The sequence below is a fragment of the Diospyros lotus genome, chromosome 2, assembly GCF_014633365.1.
Source record: "Diospyros lotus cultivar Yz01 chromosome 2, ASM1463336v1, whole genome shotgun sequence".
Taxonomy (NCBI): domain Eukaryota; kingdom Viridiplantae; phylum Streptophyta; class Magnoliopsida; order Ericales; family Ebenaceae; genus Diospyros; species Diospyros lotus.
The window spans coordinates 24,685,332-24,708,153 of record NC_068339.1 but is presented as its reverse complement, the minus strand read 5'-3'; the positions used below and the strand labels follow the sequence as shown (position 1 = coordinate 24,708,153).

Sequence of the window (22,822 nt, the reverse complement as noted above, 5' to 3'; positions counted from 1 at the left end):
TATCTCACCTAAAAGCTTGTTCGAGGGCTCATTCGAGACTTCAATCAAAGGTTCCCTATAGTTACAACAAGGTAGTTCTCTTGGGCCATGGAATCTATCCAGACCACCCTTACCAGAAAATCAGAGACTAGAGCCACTCGTTATATATTTTCACAAGCAGACACCTGCCAGTTTTTTGCCTCACTTCGTCGTAACTGCATCATTCTCGCACTACAAATTTCAATTGTTGTATTTTGGAAACAACAATTTTGCGACGTCTGTGGGAAACAAACAAAAAGTCAAGATTGATGGTGAGAACAACCAAGCCTGCTTGTGTTAGAAATCAGTGAGGTAATAGACAAAAGAACACTAATCCCAGAACAAAAGCAAGTTCACTCATCAAAAGAATTGGTATCCCCGAACACCAACTAGCACATCCAGTCTAGGGATTGGGGTCCTGATTGTTGACGATATCCTCTAGCGCAGAGCCATTAAGTGAGTATAACTCCTCGACGTGCCCTGAATCAAGAAGCTCTTTGTTCAGACAACCTTTCTTTGCAATTAGATGTTGTGTATCGATTTCCACAAACTCTAAAGAACCCTAATGAATAAGTCCTCAAATGGCCACAAGCGTCGCCAACTGTGTTGCTCACCGAATATGAGGATTCAAGGAAAAATCATGATGCATTCAAAATGAGACATGATACTTGATCATTGAAGGAACCAGCTTGTGTTGCCAATAAGGTCACATCCACCTCTTTAGAACCCTCACTACCCTAAGTGGTCTATGGGAAACCACTAAGAAACATGACTTAGGGACCTTTAAGAGTCTTCTTATGAGCATAACCCTGAGGATGAGATAGTTAAAAGATATGAGTGGACAAGAAAAATAGATAGCTGAGAAGAATTCAATGAAAATACAACCTCAAGAAGTGAAAATTCGATTTAATGATCATCCACCACTAGGGTTGCAATGTCAAACCCCTAGGTAACCTCTTAAAGAAAGAAAATCATGGAGGAAATCTTGGAAAAAAAGGAAAGCACTAGCTTCTTTTGAGGAGATACATAACGAGAGGGTTTTGTTTTCCATTAATTTGCTCAAGTAACCACCCCGCTAACGTTTGAACTTATACCCTCGCCAACACACTAAAGGAGAAGAAATCTTGTATCCTCTGGCACAGGTTAGATAACGAGACCGTGTGCCATGGACTTCACTGTAAATGCTCCAAGGAAATAAGGATCCAACATACCTACTCATTATTCAATAGAGGCTACACGGGTCATTGAAATAGTAAGTTGATTATTTCAGAGAGGCTATTCTAGAAGCATGAGATATGCAAGTTAGGCAATAGTTTTGGCATTCCCCTAAGGAATAACATTTTTACCATGAATAGAATCTTGGGCTCTTGACCAGTGTCCTCCCTAGTGAATTTACTTGCCTGAGCTAACAAATGTGTTGAGCGGATAGAGATTTTGAATATTTTCAATCCCTCAAATGCCTCAAGCATGAAGAAGGTAAAGAAGAGAGAAAGGCAGGTGAATGAAGGGCCCAATGGATTCTTAAAAAGTGAACCACTAGTATACATCAGGCTGATCAACTTTTCTCCTTATTTCAACAAACCGTAAGGAAACGACCCTAATATCATTTGTAAGTTTCATGAACGTCTACGTTACACCACCAATAAAGGTTTATAACTACACAATCAAATTGAATAACTAATTCTCTATAAGAAAATGGATCTCTTTATGTTGGATAAGCCAAGGTAACAACCCTACCAGTGGAAAGGGAAAAAGCAAAGGCATAAAAGACAACCACTTGAGACCAGTTATGGAAAAAAAAGTTGTCATGGAAATCAGAATTGGAGGAAGAAAGAGTAGAATGATAACAAGAGAAAAAGGGGATTCTTCAGCAGCTTGAAAGATGTGTACCCAACAAGCACTACATGTTGGTTCAGTGACCCAAGCTAAGAAGGTTAAAGGCCCAATCACTCTAGAGGACTAAGGCGATGTATTAATGCCTCATGATGACCCCCTCGTTATCTCCATCATAATTATCGAGCATCCCATTAAGGGAATCCTGATTGAGACCATCCTATAGAAGAAGTTGTACTTATCATGGGAATCATGTAATTACATATAAAGCTAAGCATGTGCCCCTAGATGTGACTCAGCAGGTTAACTTTATGGCGATCAAAAACATTCTTCTTCCTAATGCGATCTTGGGGAGATCTTTGATTAATGATGTGAGGTACAAGTTAGCGTGGCCAGTCGCGAACGTAGGCGAGACACGCTGAACCGTTGAAACAATATATTGATGCAAATATTCTCTAATTGTATATGTAAGCAAGATATGATGAATCGCCTAAACAAAACTCTAGAACACCAGTATCCTTGCTTTCTTACTCTTTGGTATTCTGACACTCTTATCCATGCACATATCATAGAGGTAGGTGGATCCGAATCGCGTCGACAAAAATATATATATATATATATTTATTAGTGGTTGTCTCTCTATATGGTTATCCACCAAAACATATATACACACTTCTGGTATTCTCATTATGGAATTCTTGATGCAGAAGTAGGCACACCATGCCGGACCGTATAAACATAATTATGGTAACCTTAACCGTAAAACCGGCGATCTATAAGACCGAAAACCCAATCTCATTTGGGTGTCACCTTGTAGCAATTTGGAGGCAAGACATCAAGTTAACCCAAATTCCCTATAACAACCAGATTCCATGCCTTAAGGAAAACCTGGATCCCTTATTGTAATTCGATGCTAAGCTATTAGGCTAACCTGGATTCCTTGTGATGATCGAATGTTAAACCCTTAGGCAAACTTGGGTTTCTTATAGTAATATAGTGCTAAGCATTTAGGCAAACCTAGATTCTCTATGGTGACCAAATTCGAGACATAATATACCTTATTTATGTTTTAATTCTTACTGCAAAAATTGGTAAGACATGTCAAACCGCATAAACAAAATTATAGCAACTTATAAGACCGACGACCTATAATGTTAGATTTGAAATGCTATGGCACACACCAAGAGGGGGGTGAATTGGGTAATTTAAAAAACTTAATTGAACTTGAAAAACTTTTTGATACAAATTGAGGTTTTAGTGATTTAAAACATAAAGCATATAAAATGACAAATGTAAGTTTACAAAGATAAATATGCGAACCAAGTGAAAAATAATGAAATACTTAGAAAGATAAATAGATCAAAGGACACAAGCACAAGAAAACACAAGGATTTATAGTGGTTCGGCTTAACCTAAGCCTAATACACTACCTTAACTCCTCACTAAGAATTTTGCAAACAATCCATTAAAACCTCCTACTTAACTAAGTAGGCCCTCTAGTCCAAAACTAGGAAATTACAATCCCCTTTCTTATACAAGCAAGCCCTCTAGCACCTAGTTAGGAATTTTAACCCCCTTGCTTCAAAAAGCAAGTCATCTAGCACAACAAGTTAGGAAATACAAGATTTTAACAATAAGAGAGAATCTAAGAGATGAATCTCTTAGTTACAAGATCTCTCAAGATACAAAACAAGGCTTGAATGAATTAATACAAATTTATATCAAAACCTTAAAGAGAGAAAAATTAAGCACAGTCACTGTAAATACAAACGAGTATAAATGTAAGCTCGAATCAATTCATTCCCGTCTATTAGCCTCTTCTTGATTTCCTTGATTTGTATTTATAGGCTTCCTAAAAGCTTTGCTCGAAACTAGACGTTTTTGAGTCATTGGAGAATGAGAAACTAGTCTTTGGAGACTGTCAGAGACACAAACTGTTGACAGAGTAAAGAGGTTAGTCGACTAATTATATGAACACAAATTAGACATAGTTGACAGAACCATACCCATAGTCGACAGATCAAAAATATAAAGAAAATTACTTCTAAAATACACAATGATAGTCGACAGATGCAGGAATTTAGTCGACAGAAGCAATAGAGATAGTCCACAGATGCAATGATTTTAGTCGACAAATGAAGAGAAACTTCAATCCAATACATTACAACATATTTACATTTCTTTAGTTTAAGTAAATGTCCTCATTCTCTTTAATTTATATTTTACCTTCTATTTACTTTAATACATAAATGTAAATAAGAAAGTATCTCTATTTGGATTCAATAAAAATATCCAAAAAATCAAAATCCATAACCATAAGAAAATAGAATTTTGGTTTTAGTACAAACTCAGGATTTAACAAATTTACCACTCTCAAAATACATTCTATTTATTAAAAATCATTTTAATAACAGTGAATATTAGCTATCACAATACTGAGAGATAGTTTTTCAAAATGAAAATATTTCATATATGTCTCCTTATAATGCGTTAATCTTCTAGACTTAGAGACATAATATTTCTTGGTTCATTTTGATACACAAAATACTATAATACTTTTTTTTGCTAATCTCCACTAATAGAAAATTATATTCTTGACAAATGACTTAGGGAATAAATTGATTTTATTTTTCATCATCAAGACCAAACATAAGAGCAAAATATCATATAAGACTGACGACTTGTAAAGACCGGTGATTTGTAAGATTGTCAAACCACTAAACCATCCACCTAGCCTCATTGGGGGGCCATCATTTTGCAATCTAGTACCAAGCCTCTAGACTAATCCAGATTCCTCATCGTGATCTGGTGCCATGTCACGAGACTAAACTGGATTCCTTGTCGTAGTCTAGTGTTAAGCTCCTTAGTCTAACATGGACTCCTAGCGAGGATCTGGTGCTAAGTCTCATGAAAAACTTGGTTGCTTGGTTGTAATCCAGTGCAAAGCCCTTAGGAAAACTTGGATTCTCCGAGGTGACCAAAATCTAGGGAAAAAGATAAAAACTTATTTATGTGCCACCCTACAACAATCTGGAGCCAAGCCTCTAGACTAAGATGGATTCCTCGTAGTGATCCAGTGCCATGTCATAAGACTAACTTGGATGTTCTGTCGTAGTCTGATTTTAAGCCCCTAGGCTAACATAGACTCCTCGTAAAGATCCAATGTTAGGTCTCCTAACAAACCTAGATCCCTAGTCAAAATTTGGAGCCAAGTCCCTAGGCAAACCTAGATTCTCCGAGGTGACCAAATTAGAGGCAAAATAATAATAAAAAGAAGAAAAAAAAAAACTCATTTATGTGCCTCCTTGTCATCGTCAGAAGGGGACCTAGTCATCAATAAACCATAAGAAACCCCAAAGGCATTAGCTAAACTGCTCGGGATAATGCCCCAACTTGCAGTAGTAATATTTTATTCTAACATGATGTCCCAAAGGAAAATAGGGCCAATGGCTACCAAATGTGAAATCTCAGGCCTATAATCAGCCTAAAGGGCTATAAGGCAACAAAATTTGGTGGCATGTTCCTTCCGATAAGAATTGAAGCACCAATAGTAAGGAATCACAAAATCATAATAAGGCCCAAGCAAGAACCACTTATCCTCGAAATCATTGACCTTGCATAAGGAATTAATAAATAATCTCCCAATAGAAAAGACCCGTAGAAAGGTATAAAAATTAACGTGATGGTCGAGCCCTGCAAGCTATAGAAGCAACTAAAGAGTTTGGGAGACACTGGCACCCTTCTTTAACCACATAAAATGGAAAAGGATAGCCATCCGTTAGGATGAATATGAGCAAGAGAAAGATGAAAATCTCGAAGAAATTCTCAACCAAAGTCAGACAAAGGAAATCTAAAACCCAGAACTAAAGAAGCCTCATACACAGTCGTCTATCCTCTACCAACCATTGTTGGACAACTCTCCTCCGAGGAAGGAAACCTTATCTCATAATCAAAAGGAAAAGACAAAGACAAGGCAATCCTTGCAAGGTCACCTTCCCCAGACAAGAGTGTTTTTCAGAAATCCTATCTCTCTCCGGCTCCAGGATTTCTCTAACAACCCATTTACACCTCATGTAACTTAAATGCAAGAAGAAAATATGCTTGAAGAGAGACTTGGGAGAAATACCTCTATGTAGATCGAAAATACAAGAGAATAGGGAAGACCAAAGACTTACACATTGTAGGAGATGAAGGATGTTCAAAGAAAGAAATGTGGCAAGCATAGCGACTATGGGGCTGTGGTGTAGGAAACAACAATATCACAGGATAAAGACAATGCAAAGCAATGATGGAAGCATGGTAATGGTTCGTGGGGGTATGATACAACCTACAAGGGTGTGAAATGGCATGCAAGGTAATGGTCGCATAAGAAGGTATGAGCGAGAGATGACTGTGCACGGGGGCATAACAAATGCAAAAAAGATGGTGATGACCCATGGAGGGCCTACGACTATGGCGATGGCCCATGCAGGGGTGCAGTGAAGGTGACGATGGACCACGAGGGGCCTACAGCTACGACAATGGTCATGCACAAGGGTGCGATAGGTGGGGGAAAGACGACGATAGCCTATAAGGGGCCTGCAGCTGCGACGATGGCCATGCATAGGAGCGTGATAGTTTTTATGATAGCAGCAATGACCTTATTGTAGTGATGAAGATGGTAGTGACATGATGACCGTAGAGGCTGTTGCAAGCAAATAGAATTTAGAAAATTAAAGAGAGAAGAATAAGACTTTTAGAGTGAGAAAAAGTGAAGCATGAGATGGAAAAAAGTGAGGGTTCCACCTTTAAATAGCAGGGACCACACGTAGGAAGGTTAAAGCTTAGTTAGAGATTTTATGCAAAATGCCTCTGGTGGAATCCGCAACTGAAGGAAAGCATGTGAAATAAATAGTAGGGAATAATTACTCTTCCTCTTGGGAAACCCAAAAGAAAGATATATCATGGCAAAAAAACACACTAAAAAATTAATTAATAAATAAATAATAAATGGGTAAACCTAGTAACTTGGGTTGACCTAGTGGCAAAGAGTCATGGGAGTGCAAAACTCCCGTCATAGGAAGTAATAGCAGGCTGTGTGCCTATAAAGGCAAGTCATGGGCCTTCAAAGATAGCTGTGGGAAAGGCAATCCCCTACCTGACCAGGGATGTTGTGGACCGATCATGGCCCAAGAGCTAGGCCTGGGGGCAACACTTTTGCAACCGAAACATTTCCCTAAGTACGACGGGTCCCATGCAATGAGCAAACCATGATAACTCCAACATCCAAAAATTCCTTTGAAAAGATAAATGTCATCTGTAAGAATTTAATCCTGGAGTACTTAGGATTACTCCATGCCCCCCTATAAATAGGCAGACACTTATTCTAAAAAATGTATATCTTTGATACAGGTGGAAATTCTGCTTTATGATACTGGTGAAAATTCTGCTCTATAGGTTTTAGCATCCTCAGTGTTTGACTTAAGCATAAGAGTTTTGTGCATGGACCTCCTCACGCCCTCTAACTATTTTCTTCCTTGTATACTCAGGTGGCTTAATGATGACTTTCCTAGTCAAATAAATTCATTATTGTGTCTCAACAATGACAATTAAGGTTTATAGCTTTGCTTCCATAAGCTATATATCATTGATTGAGCGAATATATTCTCATTATTATGGAATTGTTGAACCTAGTTTGTTGAGACTAAACCATGTGAAATTTCTATGCCCTTTTTTTTTTTTTTTTTGGTTTATCTAATCATAACACCACTAATTGTAACTCTCTAATGGATTTGTTTCTATAGTGGAGATTCCCTTATTTTGTATTGTGGATTAGATAAGAGAAAATAAACTTCACTACTTGCTTTACTAATGAAGTTAAAATAATAATTAAATATATATATGTATATATATATGTGTACTTGACATTCATTACAAAAGTCAACCATTGTGGGGCATAAGCATAAAGGCAAAACACCTCAAGCCAACACATATAGTTTAATCTCTAGTCATAATAAAACAATAGCAACAATAAAACATGGAGTTGAAACTAAACAAGCAAAGCAAGGTCCCAACAAAACCAAAAATCCAAGCCCATCAATATATACAATTAAAAAGGCCTAACAATACCATAAATAACAAAAAACAAAACCTAAACACAAAAGCTTGAAGCAACTAACCCAAATCATCGTCGTCGCATGCCATAAGTCAATACCAAAGATGACAACCTTTTAGAAGAAAGCCTCACTATTGCCTTAGCATCTAATCCTCCAACTAGATCTCATCTTTGATGGTAATTCTAAACTAAAAACCCTTTGTCAGCGAAGACTTCAAGCAAGCCTCAAACACCATTGCTAACTATCCTTCATATTTAACATTCATCCCTCCATCCAAACACCATGATAGATTTTTATTCTCTACAAAACTAGGATTAATCATGAATATAACTCCCATATGCATCTAAAACAAGGGAACAAGAGATTAGGGATTAAAACAATGAAATGGAAGAAAGGGTTAATAAGGAGTTGAACCAAGAATAGGAAACTAGAGTTCACGATTGAAGTGGCAAAACATCGAGGATTTAACCATAGTTAATAACTAGAGAAGAGATGGGGACACCAAAGGAGATCAAACCTACATCATTACCAAGGACTGATTCATTCTTCATGCTGCCAAAACCAAATGGAGGTCAATGATGACCTGATCAACCAAAAACCAACGATGGAAAAGGCCAACATATAGTAGGCTACTACATAGCTAGTTTCCCAAGCAAAGCTAGAGAGATACAAGCTCTCCAAAAAGTTCACTATAATAGAAGACTTGATTATTATACTAATGTTGAATATTGTATTATTGACTTTATAGGCTCCCCGAGGTTATGAGACTTTGGTATCTCAATTAAAATTTCTATGAACTATAGTGTTACTAGATTACTTATGAAGATGTATCCTTTTTTAATATATGAAACACATTAAAAGTGATTCCCATCATCAAGTCTGCCTATGGAAATCAAATTTAGACAAATTTCTAGAACATGCCTAACATATCTCAATACAAGCTCAGTACCATCTCCTTCACCAATTAACAATCTTGGCCGTACCATCATTTCTCATTTAAAAACTTCAAAATCATTTGGTGTGTAAGATGTGAAGAAACCCTTCCTAGCATGAATGGTAGCACCATTATCATTCACCAAACTAGACTCAAGACTTGTAAGGTTTACACTATCATCATCAAGGACAATAAGAAAATGCTCTATGGTGACTATACCATATGCTTTATCACCTCTGTCATTTCTCTTGTCTTTTTTAATTTTGTTCTTCTCATTTTCTTTTTTTCATTTTTGGAAAAATCTCTTATAAATCTGACCCTTCTTATCATAACGGTGACATTAAATGTTCATATATTTATTGAATTTACCTCTATATATATCTCTATTCTTCGAACCCTTACTTTGACTTTTATACCTAGTATCTATAACTAGCGCTTTGATTGTGAAGAGGCAACTCTGGTTTGTTTTTCACCTCTTCAATTCTAACACTACTCTTAATTGTATTTATTGTGATCATTCCACCTAGGGCTGAGTTGGATTAAGACGTTTGAAAAGTTTCCATTAGTCTGGTAAAGTACCAAGTAGCCATAATCCTTATACCTTATCATTAAACTTGATTCCTATTCTGGCCAACTAATTAATAATTCCTAAGAATGAATTCAAGTGATATGTTATAGTAATTCCATCTTGGTACCTCAAAATCATCATTTGCTTGATCAAAAAGAACTTATTGTTTCTTGTTTTTTAGCATAAAACTTGTAAGATTGTTCCACAAGGTGCGAGTATGTGTCTCTCTACTAATATGGTTCAAAACATTATCATCAACCCATTATCTAATTTACCTGCTGTTGTGCCATAGAAAAAATAATAAAAAAAAAGAGAAATGAGAATAATGTTGTGCCATGGAAATTGAGGGAAAAAAGTAATAAAAAAATGAATAAAATGATGAAGGCTGGCCGCAAGGGCCAGCCCCACCAGCGAAAGCTCACGGCAAGATAGCCGCGAGCTGGCCACTAGGGACCACCTCGCGGCACCATGCCGCGAGGCTCGTAGCCGTGTGGCTCGTGAGAAGCAGCCTCGCGACACTTTGCCGCGAGGCATAATTGCCTCGTGGCAACATTTGCCGCGAGGCACAAGTTGCCTCGCGGCAGCTTCGTAATAACCCCCCCCCCCCAATTTTTTGTTAAATCCAACCCCTTTAGTAATCGCCACGTGTCGGCTCCAGACACCCTTGAGAACCGTGCCCTATAAATACCCAACTACAGGACATTGATGAGGACCTCCAACTTTAGTAAAATCTAGACGCTTTGGATACATTTTTTTACTATTTTCGTGAATAGTCATTGGGATCCAGGACTGACTTTGACATCGGAGGGTCTTCGCGGGAGAAGATTCCCGCGAGCCCTCTAACTCATTTTCTGAGCATCAACAGGGTCAAAATCCTTGTGGCGAGCCTAGCGGCGAAGACAAAAGCTTGTGGTGAACCTAGCCGCGAAGACAAAAGCTTGCGGCGAGAGCTAGCGGCGAAGACAAAAGCTTGTGGCGAACCTAGTGGCGAAGACAAAAGCTAGTGGCAAGACCTAGTGGCGAGAGCTAGTGGTAAGACCTTGTGGTAAGAGCTAGTGGCGAGAGCTTGTGGTAAGAGCTAGTGGCGAGAGCTAGCAGCAAACCCTTGTGGCAAACCTAGCGGCGAAGACAAAAGCTTGTGGCAAACCTAGCGGCGAAGACAAAAGCTTGCGGCGAGACCTAGCGGCGAAGACAAAAGCTTGTGGCGAACCTAGCGGCGAAGACAAAAGCTAGTGGCAAGACCTAGTGGCGAGAGCTAGTGGCAAGACCTTGTGGCAAGAGCTAGTGGCGAGAGCTTGTGGCAAGAGCTAGTGGCAAGACCTTGTGGCAAGAGCTAGTGGCAAGACCTAATGGCAAGAGCTAGTGGCGAGAGCTAGTGGCGAGAACTAGCAGCAAATCCTTGTGGCGAGCATCCTAACGGCAATCTCCCTTGAGGCAACATCTCTTACGGCATCCTAACTTCACCCGACACCGAGCTCGAGTGGACCCCACATCACAAATTTTAATTGTTGTATTTTGGCAACAACAATTTGGCGCCGTCTGTGGGAAACGCAACAAAAAGCCAATTTCAACACAAAATACCGAGAGGGACAAGATCAGCCAGTCGGGTGGGCCCGCCTGACCCTACCCGAAGGAGCGCCCATACCAGGACGGGAACCACGAAAAGCTCCCACCAGGTGCACTCTACAATACCAGAATTTTTAGTGGATCACCCTAACAACGAAGTGCATTCCGGGAACTTTCCCGTGCTCGAATGCAACGATACCACTAGACTGGGGGGCATGGAGCATTCAGAGCAGGGAGAAGCACACATAGCTGGATTGAGGAGATACGCGATAAGGCGAGAGGAACAAGTCCCCCATGCAGTGCCTGCTAGTCAGGAACCACGCGCATTTGGACAATCTTCAATCCCAAATGGAAACCTCATGGGGACTTCAAGAGTAGCTCCACCCATGGTCTTACTCTCAGATTATGAACTATTGCGGGAGAATTTTGAGGAGCTGAAGAAACAAAATGACGAACTCAAAATGTCCAATAAGGAGAATATGAAAAGACTACAGGAAGTCATTGCTTTGTTATGTGAATTAAGGCCGAACATTCACATTCGCCACATGGGACAAATCGATACAAGGGTAAGACATTGGAGATCCCAAGGCAACCCTTCAAGAGCCCCTCGACAAGGGATAAGAATCAGAACTTCAGGGCTGAATAGTCAAGTCCCGGAAATAACGGACTCAAGAAGAAAAAAAAGCAGGAGGGCAAGAAAAGCTCCCACGTATAGAGAAACAATCGAAAATACCTACTCGGAAACGCCTTATGACCCATCTCCCGGCTAAAATGAAGGGAAGCAAGAAACACTTGGCGTGTCCGACATTAAACGCCTCATAGAGGAGGTGCTAGAACAGAAACAGGTAATGATGATACCGAAAGTAACTCCCTCGAAAGGGTTCCCTCTATTTGAGGAACTCTAGAGGCGACTAGTGCAACCAGGGTTTGAACTACCACAACTCTCGGTATATTCAGGAAGGGAGGACCCCAAAAAGCACTTACAACATTTTGTCGCAATGGCCGTGTTACATGGATGGAATGAGGTCACTAGGTGCAAGGCCTTCCCACTCTTCCTGGCAAAACAAGCTTAGCAGTGGTTCACTGAATTACCGGTAGGACATATATGATCATTCGAACAGTTGAAGAAAGAATTTCTAGATGCATTCTCCATTTATCTTCCAAAGAAGAAGAGTGCAATATATCTAATGAGTTTACAGCAGAAGTCGGATGAATCTCTAAAGCAATACATCGAGCGGTTTAGAGTTGCGACACAGGAAGTAAGGGATCTCTCAATCGGATTGGCAGCGTCAGCCCTGCTAAATGGAACAACCTACACCCCGCTTAGAAGATCCTTAGCTTTCTCTGTGCCAAATTCAGTGACTGAGTTGTTCGACCGAGTAGAACAGTTTGTCTCCCAAATGGAAATTTTGGACGCAGTGGAAGGTAATAGAAGAGGAAGGGAAACCCAACCCGAAGTGCGAAGGACCTTACAAAATCCAGAAGATGATAGACCCCAACAGGTGCACACTACCGACACCACAAAGCGAGGCGATAGGAAAAGCTTGGAACACCACGCACCTCGAGAGGTACTTCCCGGCTTTAGCCCCAAGGGAAGGGACGAAGCACAAGACATAGAGTCAAGCCTATCGTCAGAAGCGTTCCTCGACCCAGTTAGAGGCCGGAATTGTCTTTAAAATTTTCCATTGTAATAACATCTCCCGATAAATAAAAGAATACATCCTATGTATTCTCGTGGAGTAGGCAAAACTATAAGCCGAACCACGTAAAATCTATAGGAGCCCAGATTATTTGTATGTGTCTTGCAGGTATAACGACTCAAGCACAGCTTGCTTCCGATAAGTTAAGTCACCTAGTGGCAATCTGGTGCCGATGACCACGAGCTGGCCCGAGATCACTAGAGGATCCAATGCCTATGCTCGCAGACTCACCTGGATCCCTCATTTGAGTTCGGTGCTATGCCTTTTTGGCTAAACCCGACTCCTTGGTTGATCTGGCGCCTAGGTCTCCCGGCAAACTCGGATGTCTGGTAGGAATCCCGTGTTGGACCACTGGCTAAACCCAGATTCCTTGAGGTAGACTGGCCCTAGGAAGGCGGAAAAGAAGTGATCCCCTGATAGCTCCAACATAAGACCGCTCCCGAAGGTCAAGTCGCCTAGTGGCAATCTGGTGTCGATGACCACGAGCTGGCCCGGGATCAATAGAGGATCCGATGCCTATGCCCGCAAACTCACCCGGATCCCTCGTTTGAGTTCGGTGCTATGCCTTTTTGGCTAAACCCGACTCCTTGGTTGATCTAGCGCCTAGGTCTCCCGGCAAACTCCGATGTCTAGTAGGGATCCCGTGTTGGACCACTGACCAAACCCAGATTCCCTGAGGTAGACTGGCCCAAGGAAGGCATGAAAAGACAACAACCCTGTGATAACTCTGTCATGGCCTCGCTTATTAGAGTTGAGCCGTCCAAGTGGAATCTAGTGCCTATGACCACTAGTTGGCCCAGGATCACCAGAACATCCGATGCCTATGCCCGCAGACTCACCCAGATCCCTCGCTTGAGTTAGGTGCTACGTCTTTTTGGCTAGACCTAACTCCTTGGTAGATCTGGTGCCTAGGTCTCCCGACAAACTTGGATGTCTGGCCGAAATCTCGTGCCGAACAACTGGCCAAACCCAGATTCCCTGAAATGGGCTAACCCTGAAAGACGGACATGGAGAACACAATAGCCAGAGCACTATGACCCATCATAGTATCATCGGATGCTCCGGAGACTGTACCCGTGGGCTCGTCGGGATCCATTGACTGAGTCCGGTGCTATGCTCTCGAGCTAGACCCGACTCCTTAGCTGATCCGACGCCTAGACCTCTCGGCAACCTCGGACACCCAACTAGAATTCCATAGTGAAGTCTATCTACCAGGGGTATGGTTGCCCAGAGATAATTTGGTACTTCAACCCCTGGTCGAGGTAAGATCTTTTTGGGTATTCTGAAACACTTGATTGAGTCAAGGTGCTAGACCTGACTCCTTGGCTAAATATTTTACTCTTTAATTTTGTCTAAAGACAAAACAAAAGAGTAGCGGCAATTGTTGTGCCATAGAAAAAATAATAAAAAAAAAAAGAGAAATGAGAATAATGTTGTGCCATGGAAATTGAGGGAAAAAAGTAATAAAAAAATGAATAAAATAATGAAGGCTGGCCGCAAGGGCCAGCCCCACCAGCGAAAGCTCACGACAAGATAGCCGCGAGCTGGCCACTAGGGCCCACCTTGCGGCACCATGCCGCAAGGCGCAACCTAGCGGCTGCTAGCCGCGAGGCTCGTAGCCATGTGGCTCGCGAGAAGTAGCCTCGTGGCACTCTGCCGCGAGGCAAAGTTGGCTCGCGGCAACATTTGCCGCGAGGCGCAAGTTGCCTCGCGGCAGCCTTTGCCGCAAGGCGCAAGTTGCCTCGCAGTAGCCCTTGCCGCGAGGCCCAGCTGCCTCGCGGCAGCTTCGTAATAATCCCCCCCCCCCATTTTTTGTTAAATCCAACCCCTTTAGTAATCGCCATGTGTCGGCTCCAGACATCCTTGAGAACCGTGCCCTATAAATACCCAGCTACAGGACATTGATGAGGACCTCCAACTTCGGTAAAATCTAGACGCTTTGGATACATTTTTTACTATTTTCGTGAATAGTCATTGGGATCCGGGACTAACTTTGGCATCGGAGGGTCTTCGCGGGAGAAGATTCCCGCGAGCCCTCTAACTCGTTTTCTGAGCATCAACAGGGTCAAAATCCTTGTGGCGAACCTAGCGGCGAAGACAAAAGCTTATGGCGAACCTAGCGGCGAAGACAAAAGCTTGCAGCGAGAGCTAGCGGCGAAGACAAAAGCTTGTGGCGAACCTAGTGGCGAAGATAAAAGCTAGTGGCAAGAGCTAGTGGCAAGACCTTATGGCAAGAGCTAGTGGCGAGAGCTTGTGGCAAGAGCTAGTGGCGAGAGCTAGCAGCAAACCCTTGTGGCGAACCTAGCGGCGAAGACAAAAGTTTGTGGCGAACCTAGCGGCGAAGACAAAAGTTTGTGGCGAACCTAGCGGCGAAGACAAAAGCTTGCGGCGAGACCTAGCGGCGAAGACAAAAGCTAGTGGCAAGACCTAGTGGTGAGAGCTAGTGGAAAGACCTTGTGGCGAGAGCTTGTGGCAAGAGCTAGTGGCAAGACCTTATGGAAAGAGCTAGTAGCAAGACCTAATGGCAAGACCTTGTGGCAAGAGCTAGTGGCGAGAACTAGCAGCAAATCCTTGTGGCGAGCATCCTAACGGCAATCTCCCTTGAAGCAACATCTCTTACGGCAACCTAACTTCACCCGAAACCGAGCTCGAGTGGACCCCACATCACAAATTTTAATTGTTGTATTTTGGCAACAACAATTTGGCGCCGTCTGTGGGAAACGCAACAAAAAGCCAATTTCAACACAAAATGTCGAGAGGGACAAGATGTCAAACTTCCACTATCAAAATAATAGGCAACATACATAAGTTCTTCCCTAGCTTAACTAGAGGCATATCTCAATGATTATATCTCAAGAATCAAATTCTTAACATCTATCCAAAAGAAAAACTAAGAAATCTAACTAAAATAGGATGTATGAAAAAGACCCAAAAAGAGTTGAATGACGATAAAAAACATTCACCTTATAGAACTCTATGAGCAAAACAACAAACTAAAATTTCATCAAGATCAAAGCTGAAATCACCACTTGATCTTGGATAAAAGTATGCAAAATGAAGACCTTTTTTGTTTCTCTTTCTCCTCATTGTCCTACCCTCTTGCTCTTAATTTCAATTTGGCTTTTCTTTTTCTAATTACCATAACGCGCACACAACACCTTTATATTAAAGTGTGCCTTAATGGGTGGGACCTCACCTAACAATATTTTCTTTCCCATATGAACCCCAAAAACCCTCATAGTATGATAGCTACCAGAGCTACAAATTCCCATCAAAGCTTGCATAGAAATTTTGGTGATTACATCATCTTGATCATTGATTACATTCAAAATATCAAGGTTGCCATCTTTTATTCCTTCATTTTCAAGAACAATAATGATTATATGTAATTGGCTTTTCTGTTTACATTTATGACTTGGTATAAATTTCTCATCACACTAAAGACAAAGGCCCTTTGCTATTTTATAATCAATTTTGCTATTTGTAAAGGCAGATCAATTTTGGTTGAGTTTAGTTTGTGGATAACATAAAGGTAATATTCAAAACTAAGTAGAATTGGTAGAGTTTGATGTAAGAGATAAAGTCTGATTAGGAATTATTGTCTTTGTTGTACAAGGTTGGTGGAAAGAATTGGATGCAAATTGGGAAGTTCTAGTTAAAACTTTTGACTTAGGATAGATTGTATATGCAACATCTTGTAATTTAGCTAATGAATAAGCTTGTTGTAAGGTTCTAGCTAGGAACATATGAATAGGAATCTGAATTTCCTTATTTAATCTAGTCAAGAAGCAACTTAAAGAATATTTTTCACTCAATTTCACCTTATTCAACAAATTATCAAATTCATAGAGATATTCTTGAAGAGTACTTGTTTATTTCAAATTCTTCATATCACCCATAGGATCTTCAAAAGCTTGTTCCCCAAATCTACTAGTTAGATAATTTTCCTATTCTTCCTAGGTCATCAAATTTTTTGAATCATTCTTCATAAAATATTGATGCCACTTGATGATGTTGGAACCGATCACCTTCTTTCGTCTTCTCTAGCGCGCCTGCAATGGAGACGGGGACTTGCTCCCCCGGTCAATCTCCGATGATTAAGTCAGATATGCTTTATTCGAGAAAAGCTAGTGAAATTACTTATGCTCTAATCATCAAAAAGTTATTCGATCCCTTACCTTTTGCCTTCCCCTTTCTTTTATCCTTGCGTTGAGATCAGGATTCCGGGTAGAGATCTTCGGGATCTTTATCCCACTTTTCTTGGAATCTTATCGATAAGGATTCCATAATAGTCGCCTTCTCCTAGAAGTTCAGGATAGCTTTCCCCTTCTATCATTATCGGTGAGAGGGTATTAGGGTCTTCCTTACCCAGCATCCTGCCAACTGGTGCGGTAGCCCTTATCTGCCACATGTCCTTTGAGATTAAAACACGATCTCATCTGCGAAATTCTCCTTAAGCGCAATACGTGGCTTGACTGCCATAGGACGCTTTCTCCGGGCGTTGAGAGTAATTATGGGCCCGAGGGTATTTTCCTCATCACCACTATAATGCTCTTCCCTCCAAATGAATTGTTGGTATCTTAAACTTAGATTTAGTAAGTGTAGTATCAATTTCAAATAACTATTCTACGTACTTGACAAGGACAACCTCTCAAATAATCACCAGAAATTATGGGAAATTTGATATTTATTGATTGATTTTTATTATCATTGTTAGATTTAGAATTCCGTTCACCTAGTAAAGATGTTTTTCGAACTTGTTGCATTAACGTACAATGCTAGTGATGAAGATTGTTCACCAAGATTGTCAATTCTAAACTTAATTCAATTATCAAAAGCCACAAATCCCTAATTGATTTCTTCAACTACTCTAGTGGATAGTGTCCTTTGAAAACCCTCAAAGAGGATTTTTATGTTTTTTGAATCTTGAAATCAAGTATTCTCAAAGATAACCGTGATGAAAGGGCTAGAACAGAGATGTAGCTCTGATACCAACTTATGTGAGTAGGAAAGATGAAAAAGAAGAAACGGATAAGAATTGAAGAAAAAAATAAATAATTTCAAGAGAAGAATTCTAGGTAAAAAAGAAAAAAAAAATCATTTCATTTCTTATAATACCATAGAGATGAATTACAAGGTTTTGCATCCTTTCCATCTATACTTTGCTAACTTCTTGCTAAATACAACTAGGTAAGGAATAACTCCCAACAACTCAATTAACTAACTATCTAACTGTTGTTGTCATATGTCACCAACAAATTAAGCTTCTTCAATGCTTTAGTTCTTAAAAAAACCTTCCAACTTAGCTTTCTAAGGTTTTCGAAGTTAGCTCCAGCTCATTCTTAATCAAAAACCATATCAAGATGAACCAATAAAGATAAAACAACCCAAAGAAACATCTTTCTCTCTCCCTTTATCATATTTGAATCTAGATATGGGTTTGAGATGCTTTGAACCTAGATTAGTTCATTCATTTTTCATGATGAATGAACCTATCTAGGATCAAGACAAAGATGAACGAACCTAGGTTTGGGTTCATTCATTTTCAAAGTATTTCTCTCTCTCTCTCTCTCTCTCTCTCTCTCTCACGCGCACACACGTGCATATTTTTTAACTCATATATAGGTTTGAGATAAACAACAAACTCTTTCATTCATCTTCGTGATGGATGAAACCATCTAGTTTAAGATGAAGGTCAAAGTCTCTTTCTCCTCCAAACCCAAGTAGGTTTGTTCATCTTTTAGTTAACCATTAGAAGATGATCTGGATTCATTTATTTTTGAAAATGAACACCTTAAATCTAGTTTAGTAGGATCGACTCGCAACAATAAATTGACTAGAAATGAGAGAGGATAGAAGGAGAGAAAGAAAGAGGAAAATGATACAATTGTTTTTTTGTTTGTTTATTTTCTTTTTAACAATAAGGAAGATTGGCATTGTTTTTCAAAACTTGAGAGTGCCAGTACATTTTTTATCAAACTATGGGGATGATTTGTGACATTTATCTTTTTTATTTTGATAATTTTTATTTAGGGCATCGGAGGTGGTAGATGGTTAAGTAATCGAAACTAATAATTCTGTGATCCAATCCAATTAGGGAAGTGAACATATAAATGTATAAAAATATATATATATGAAAAAAATATTTTTAAATATAAGAAGATTTCATGTAATGGAAATTTAAAAAAAATTATTGAACATAGTTATTGGGCAACACAGTGAATTTTAATTTCATATTAGAATTCGAGAATTTGATGTTTGATCTTAATATTTTTGAAAATGAAATAATAATTATTTTTAATTTAAAAAATATGAGAATGTTTAGAGTTGATGTGGTGGGATTTACTAAATAAAATTGATGTCTATTGGAAGAGAAAAAAATACTATGAAACAAATAACATCTTGATAATTAAAAAGAAAAAGCAAGGTAGGGTGTCACAAGTTAATTTCCTACAATTTTTTATCTAAAATCTAGCACTTGAAAATGATTTGACCAAAAGGAATATTGGTTTTGCAGGAAATGATGATAAAAAAATCGTTATCTTTATTGTTGTTGTTTCGACTGTTTGTTTTGTGCTAGTACCCCTTGCTGTTATTTGCTTTCTGTTTATGAGGAGCCTGAGAAAGCCAGAGCACAGATTTGGATGTAAGTTAAATGTTGTACATTATTTAAGCCTCATGTGGATTTAGGCTCCAATTTTTGCTACTTGGATTAACATATCTAGTTTGTGAAGTTATGGATCAATATGGACCCATGAACAACATTAGCATCCCAGAATCCTTGCAATACGACTTCGATACTATCTGTGTTGCAACAGATTACTTCTCCGATAATAATAAGCTTGGAAAAGGTGGTTTCGGAGTTGTTTATAAGGTAATGAAATGTTCAAACTATGCATAAGATTTGTTACTCGTCTTTTAAAAAACCAATTTTTTTACATCAAAATTTGTTAATTTTCTTTTTAGTTACTTTGTTGATCTGTAGGGTAAGTTTTGTAATGGGCAAGAAATTGCTGTGAAAAGGCTCTCCTTGAATTCTGAACAAGGGGAACTAGAATTCAAGAATGAAGTTATGCTACTGGGTAAGCTTCAACATCGGAATTTGGTCAGGCTTCTTGGTTTTTGCTTGGAGGGAACAGAAAGGCTTCTTATCTATGAGTTTGTGAACAACTTGAGCCTTGATCACTTCTTATTCGGTATAACTAAACTATAGTACTTGTAGGTAGCAAATTCTGTTGCTATCAACCAAAATTTTATAAGTTCCTTTTATATGTATGTTGTGGAAGTTTTAACCCATTTTAAGTTTTAATTCAATATTATGAATGGATAATTTTGCAGATCCTATGAAACGTAGATATTTGGATTGGGAAACACGTTACAAGATCATAGAGGGCGTTGCTCGAGGAATTCTGTACCTTCATGAAGATTCAATACATAGGATAATTCATCGAGATCTTAAAGCTAGCAATGTTTTGTTAGATGAAGAGATGAATCCCAAAATATCAGACTTTGGTATGGCAAGATTGTTTATGATGGATGAAAGTCAAGGGGATACAAGTAGAATTGTTGGGACTTTGTAAGTTCTAAATTACATGAATACCTTATTTAATTACTTAACCAACACCTATATGTTACTTCTATTATAAAAAATGTGTTAAAAGGAACATTTTATTTAATTTGTATAGATAAATCTTCTAATCACACTAACTGTTTTGGCCACTACAGAGGATATATGGCTCCAGAGTATGCAATGCATGGACATTTTTCAGTAAAGTCAGATATCTTTAGCTTTGGTGTCTTAATTCTAGAAATTGCCACTGGGCAGAAGAACAAGTCTTCACAAAATGGCAAGAATTTAGAGGACCTTTTAAGCAATGTAAGTATGAATATTCACCACCAATTTGGTATGCCATTTACAAGTTTTTGAATGCTTTGTAGCACACATTAAATGCATGCAGGCTTGGAAGGCTTGGAATGAAGGGACAACTTCAAATTTGATAGATCCCATGTTAAAGTCTAGTTTAAGTTCAACATGTGAGATGATCAGATGCATCCATATCGGTTTGCTATGCGTCCAAGAAAATGTTGCAGATAGACCAACCATAGCTTTGATTGTTCTTATGCTTAGTAGCTCATCTCCCCCCCTTGCAACTCCTTCAAAGCCAGCCTTTTTTATGCATTGTGGTATGAATCTAGAGATGCCAATGCTCCGAGAAAATAGTTCTTGTTTTGTTGCAACAATTGAGTCTAATAAATCAAAAAATAAATCTAACGTTGCATCAATCAATGAGGCTTCAATTACTGAGGTATATCCTCGATGATCATTGAGGTTGTCATTCCACCAGTAAACTTATGTACATGAGTTTATAAAAGTTGGCCTTGTGAAACAAAAAGCTTCCTTGTAAATTGTTGACCAATAACTCAATGTAGAAGATTATGTTTATAAAGAAATTGATGATTGTTCTCGACTCTCAAAATAAACAGTCATTTATGTATTATATACAGAGCATAGTTGTTGAATTGAGATTTGAACCAAGAATCGAAAATTTTATTTTATGAATTGTTAATCGAGAATCAAATCGAATTGTGAGATTCGGTATACATTCTCAATTTCAACTATAAATAATATATATCCATAAAAAATAAATAAAATATATTAAAATATAATATATTTTAATAAATATCATGGACCATGTGGTCAATGGGAAAGATACTTGTCTATGAGGCAAGAAATGTGCCCACCATGATCAATTCTTTTAAATATAAATAATATTTTTAAATATAATTGCTAAGTTTAAAATTATGCCAAAAGTATATTCATGTTGCCTTTAAATTCAAATTGCACCAAACCAAACCACTTTAAAAAAAAACTATAATTAGTAGGCTACTAAAAACTCCCTTGTCCATAATCTTAACTTGTCAAGGCCCGCTTCTGAATATACTCGCTAGCATAGGAACATTCGAAAGAAGGTCTTTCCAAAATGGAATACAAAAATAAACATATAAAAAAAAAAAACTTTCATGATATAAATTAGCTTACTTTCCACATAAGCAACATTCATTCTAACATCATTTCTTAAGGCTTTAGAAGCCATGCACTTCTCAAAAATATACAAGGGCGCCAATACAATACAAAAAGAAATAACCTTCTACACCGGCCCTTCACACAAGTCCCAAAATCTTTATGTTGGGGGAGATCTCTATACACGTCTAATTTAACTTCAAGCCCCACTAGACTCCCCTTCTACCATGGTTTTGCCCTTACTTGGAATGACAACAACAAGCAAGTGAGCCACAAGGCCCGACAAGCATATATATATAGCAAGAGAAATAAATATAAGATAGATTTATGAAGGCATGCATAATATAAGAATCAGTGGAGGACTACTACCTAACATTTAGAGACAAAGCTTTTGATCATGCCTTCTTCATCAATAATACCTTAATGATTGATATTTCTTTGCTTAACAACAAGGCACACATTTAAACTCATAGAGTAACATTCGCACAATTTACATAATGGCATAATACCCTTTTTTTCATACATGACTCATACCGTAAGAAATCACATAGCACATATACAAAAGATTGCGAACAAGCCGCCTTTTTTGTCATGGCAAGCCTTTGCGATATCCACTTACTTTCCTTCCACCCAAAATAATAGGTGTGTTAAGGTAATATATACATATATATACATATATATGCATACACATTCAAGCATCTTAACATACTTAACAACAACATGCTTATACTTACCCACTAGGATTTTGGGCCACACCACATCATTTTCATGCATATGACTTCATTCAAATCAATTTATTGTTTATTCATCGCTTATGCATCTTATTTGAATGACTCAAGACAAAACGGATGAAGAAAACTCACTTTGGGAAAATTGGCTCAAATAGTCGACTGAAGGGATTGGACTGTCGACTGACCAATTTCATTAGTCGACTGGAAATGATAGTTGACTGAAGGGAACCCTTAGTTGACTAGACAACAAGCTGGTCTGCAAACCCAAATTTTCCAACTACTGCTCAGTTAACTCCTCAGCTTGAATACTCGACTAAATGCACACACAAAACTTAAAAATCCACGAACAACGAAC

The 22,822-nt window shown here is 38.9% G+C and overlaps 1 protein-coding gene across 5 annotated transcripts in view; it reads left to right on the top strand.

Moving 5' to 3' along the window:
* The window catches only part of LOC127794041 (cysteine-rich receptor-like protein kinase 44), a 110,393-nt gene that overhangs the window by 26,082 nt on the left and 61,489 nt on the right, over nucleotides 1-22,822 (top strand). The window contains exons 3-8 of one of the 5 annotated variants that reach the window (XM_052324909.1): nucleotides 19,232-19,360; nucleotides 19,449-19,588; nucleotides 19,700-19,910; nucleotides 20,053-20,290; nucleotides 20,440-20,590; nucleotides 20,673-21,194. The exons of the other annotated variants lie outside the window; for them this stretch is intronic. Coding sequence (XP_052180869.1) covers nucleotides 19,232-19,360; nucleotides 19,449-19,588; nucleotides 19,700-19,910; nucleotides 20,053-20,290; nucleotides 20,440-20,590; nucleotides 20,673-21,035 — 1,232 coding nt within the window. The 3' untranslated portion in view covers nucleotides 21,036-21,194. Of the gene's footprint in view, nucleotides 1-19,231; nucleotides 19,361-19,448; nucleotides 19,589-19,699; nucleotides 19,911-20,052; nucleotides 20,291-20,439; nucleotides 20,591-20,672; nucleotides 21,195-22,822 lie in introns of those variants that run through there. 5 annotated transcript variants of the gene reach the window in all.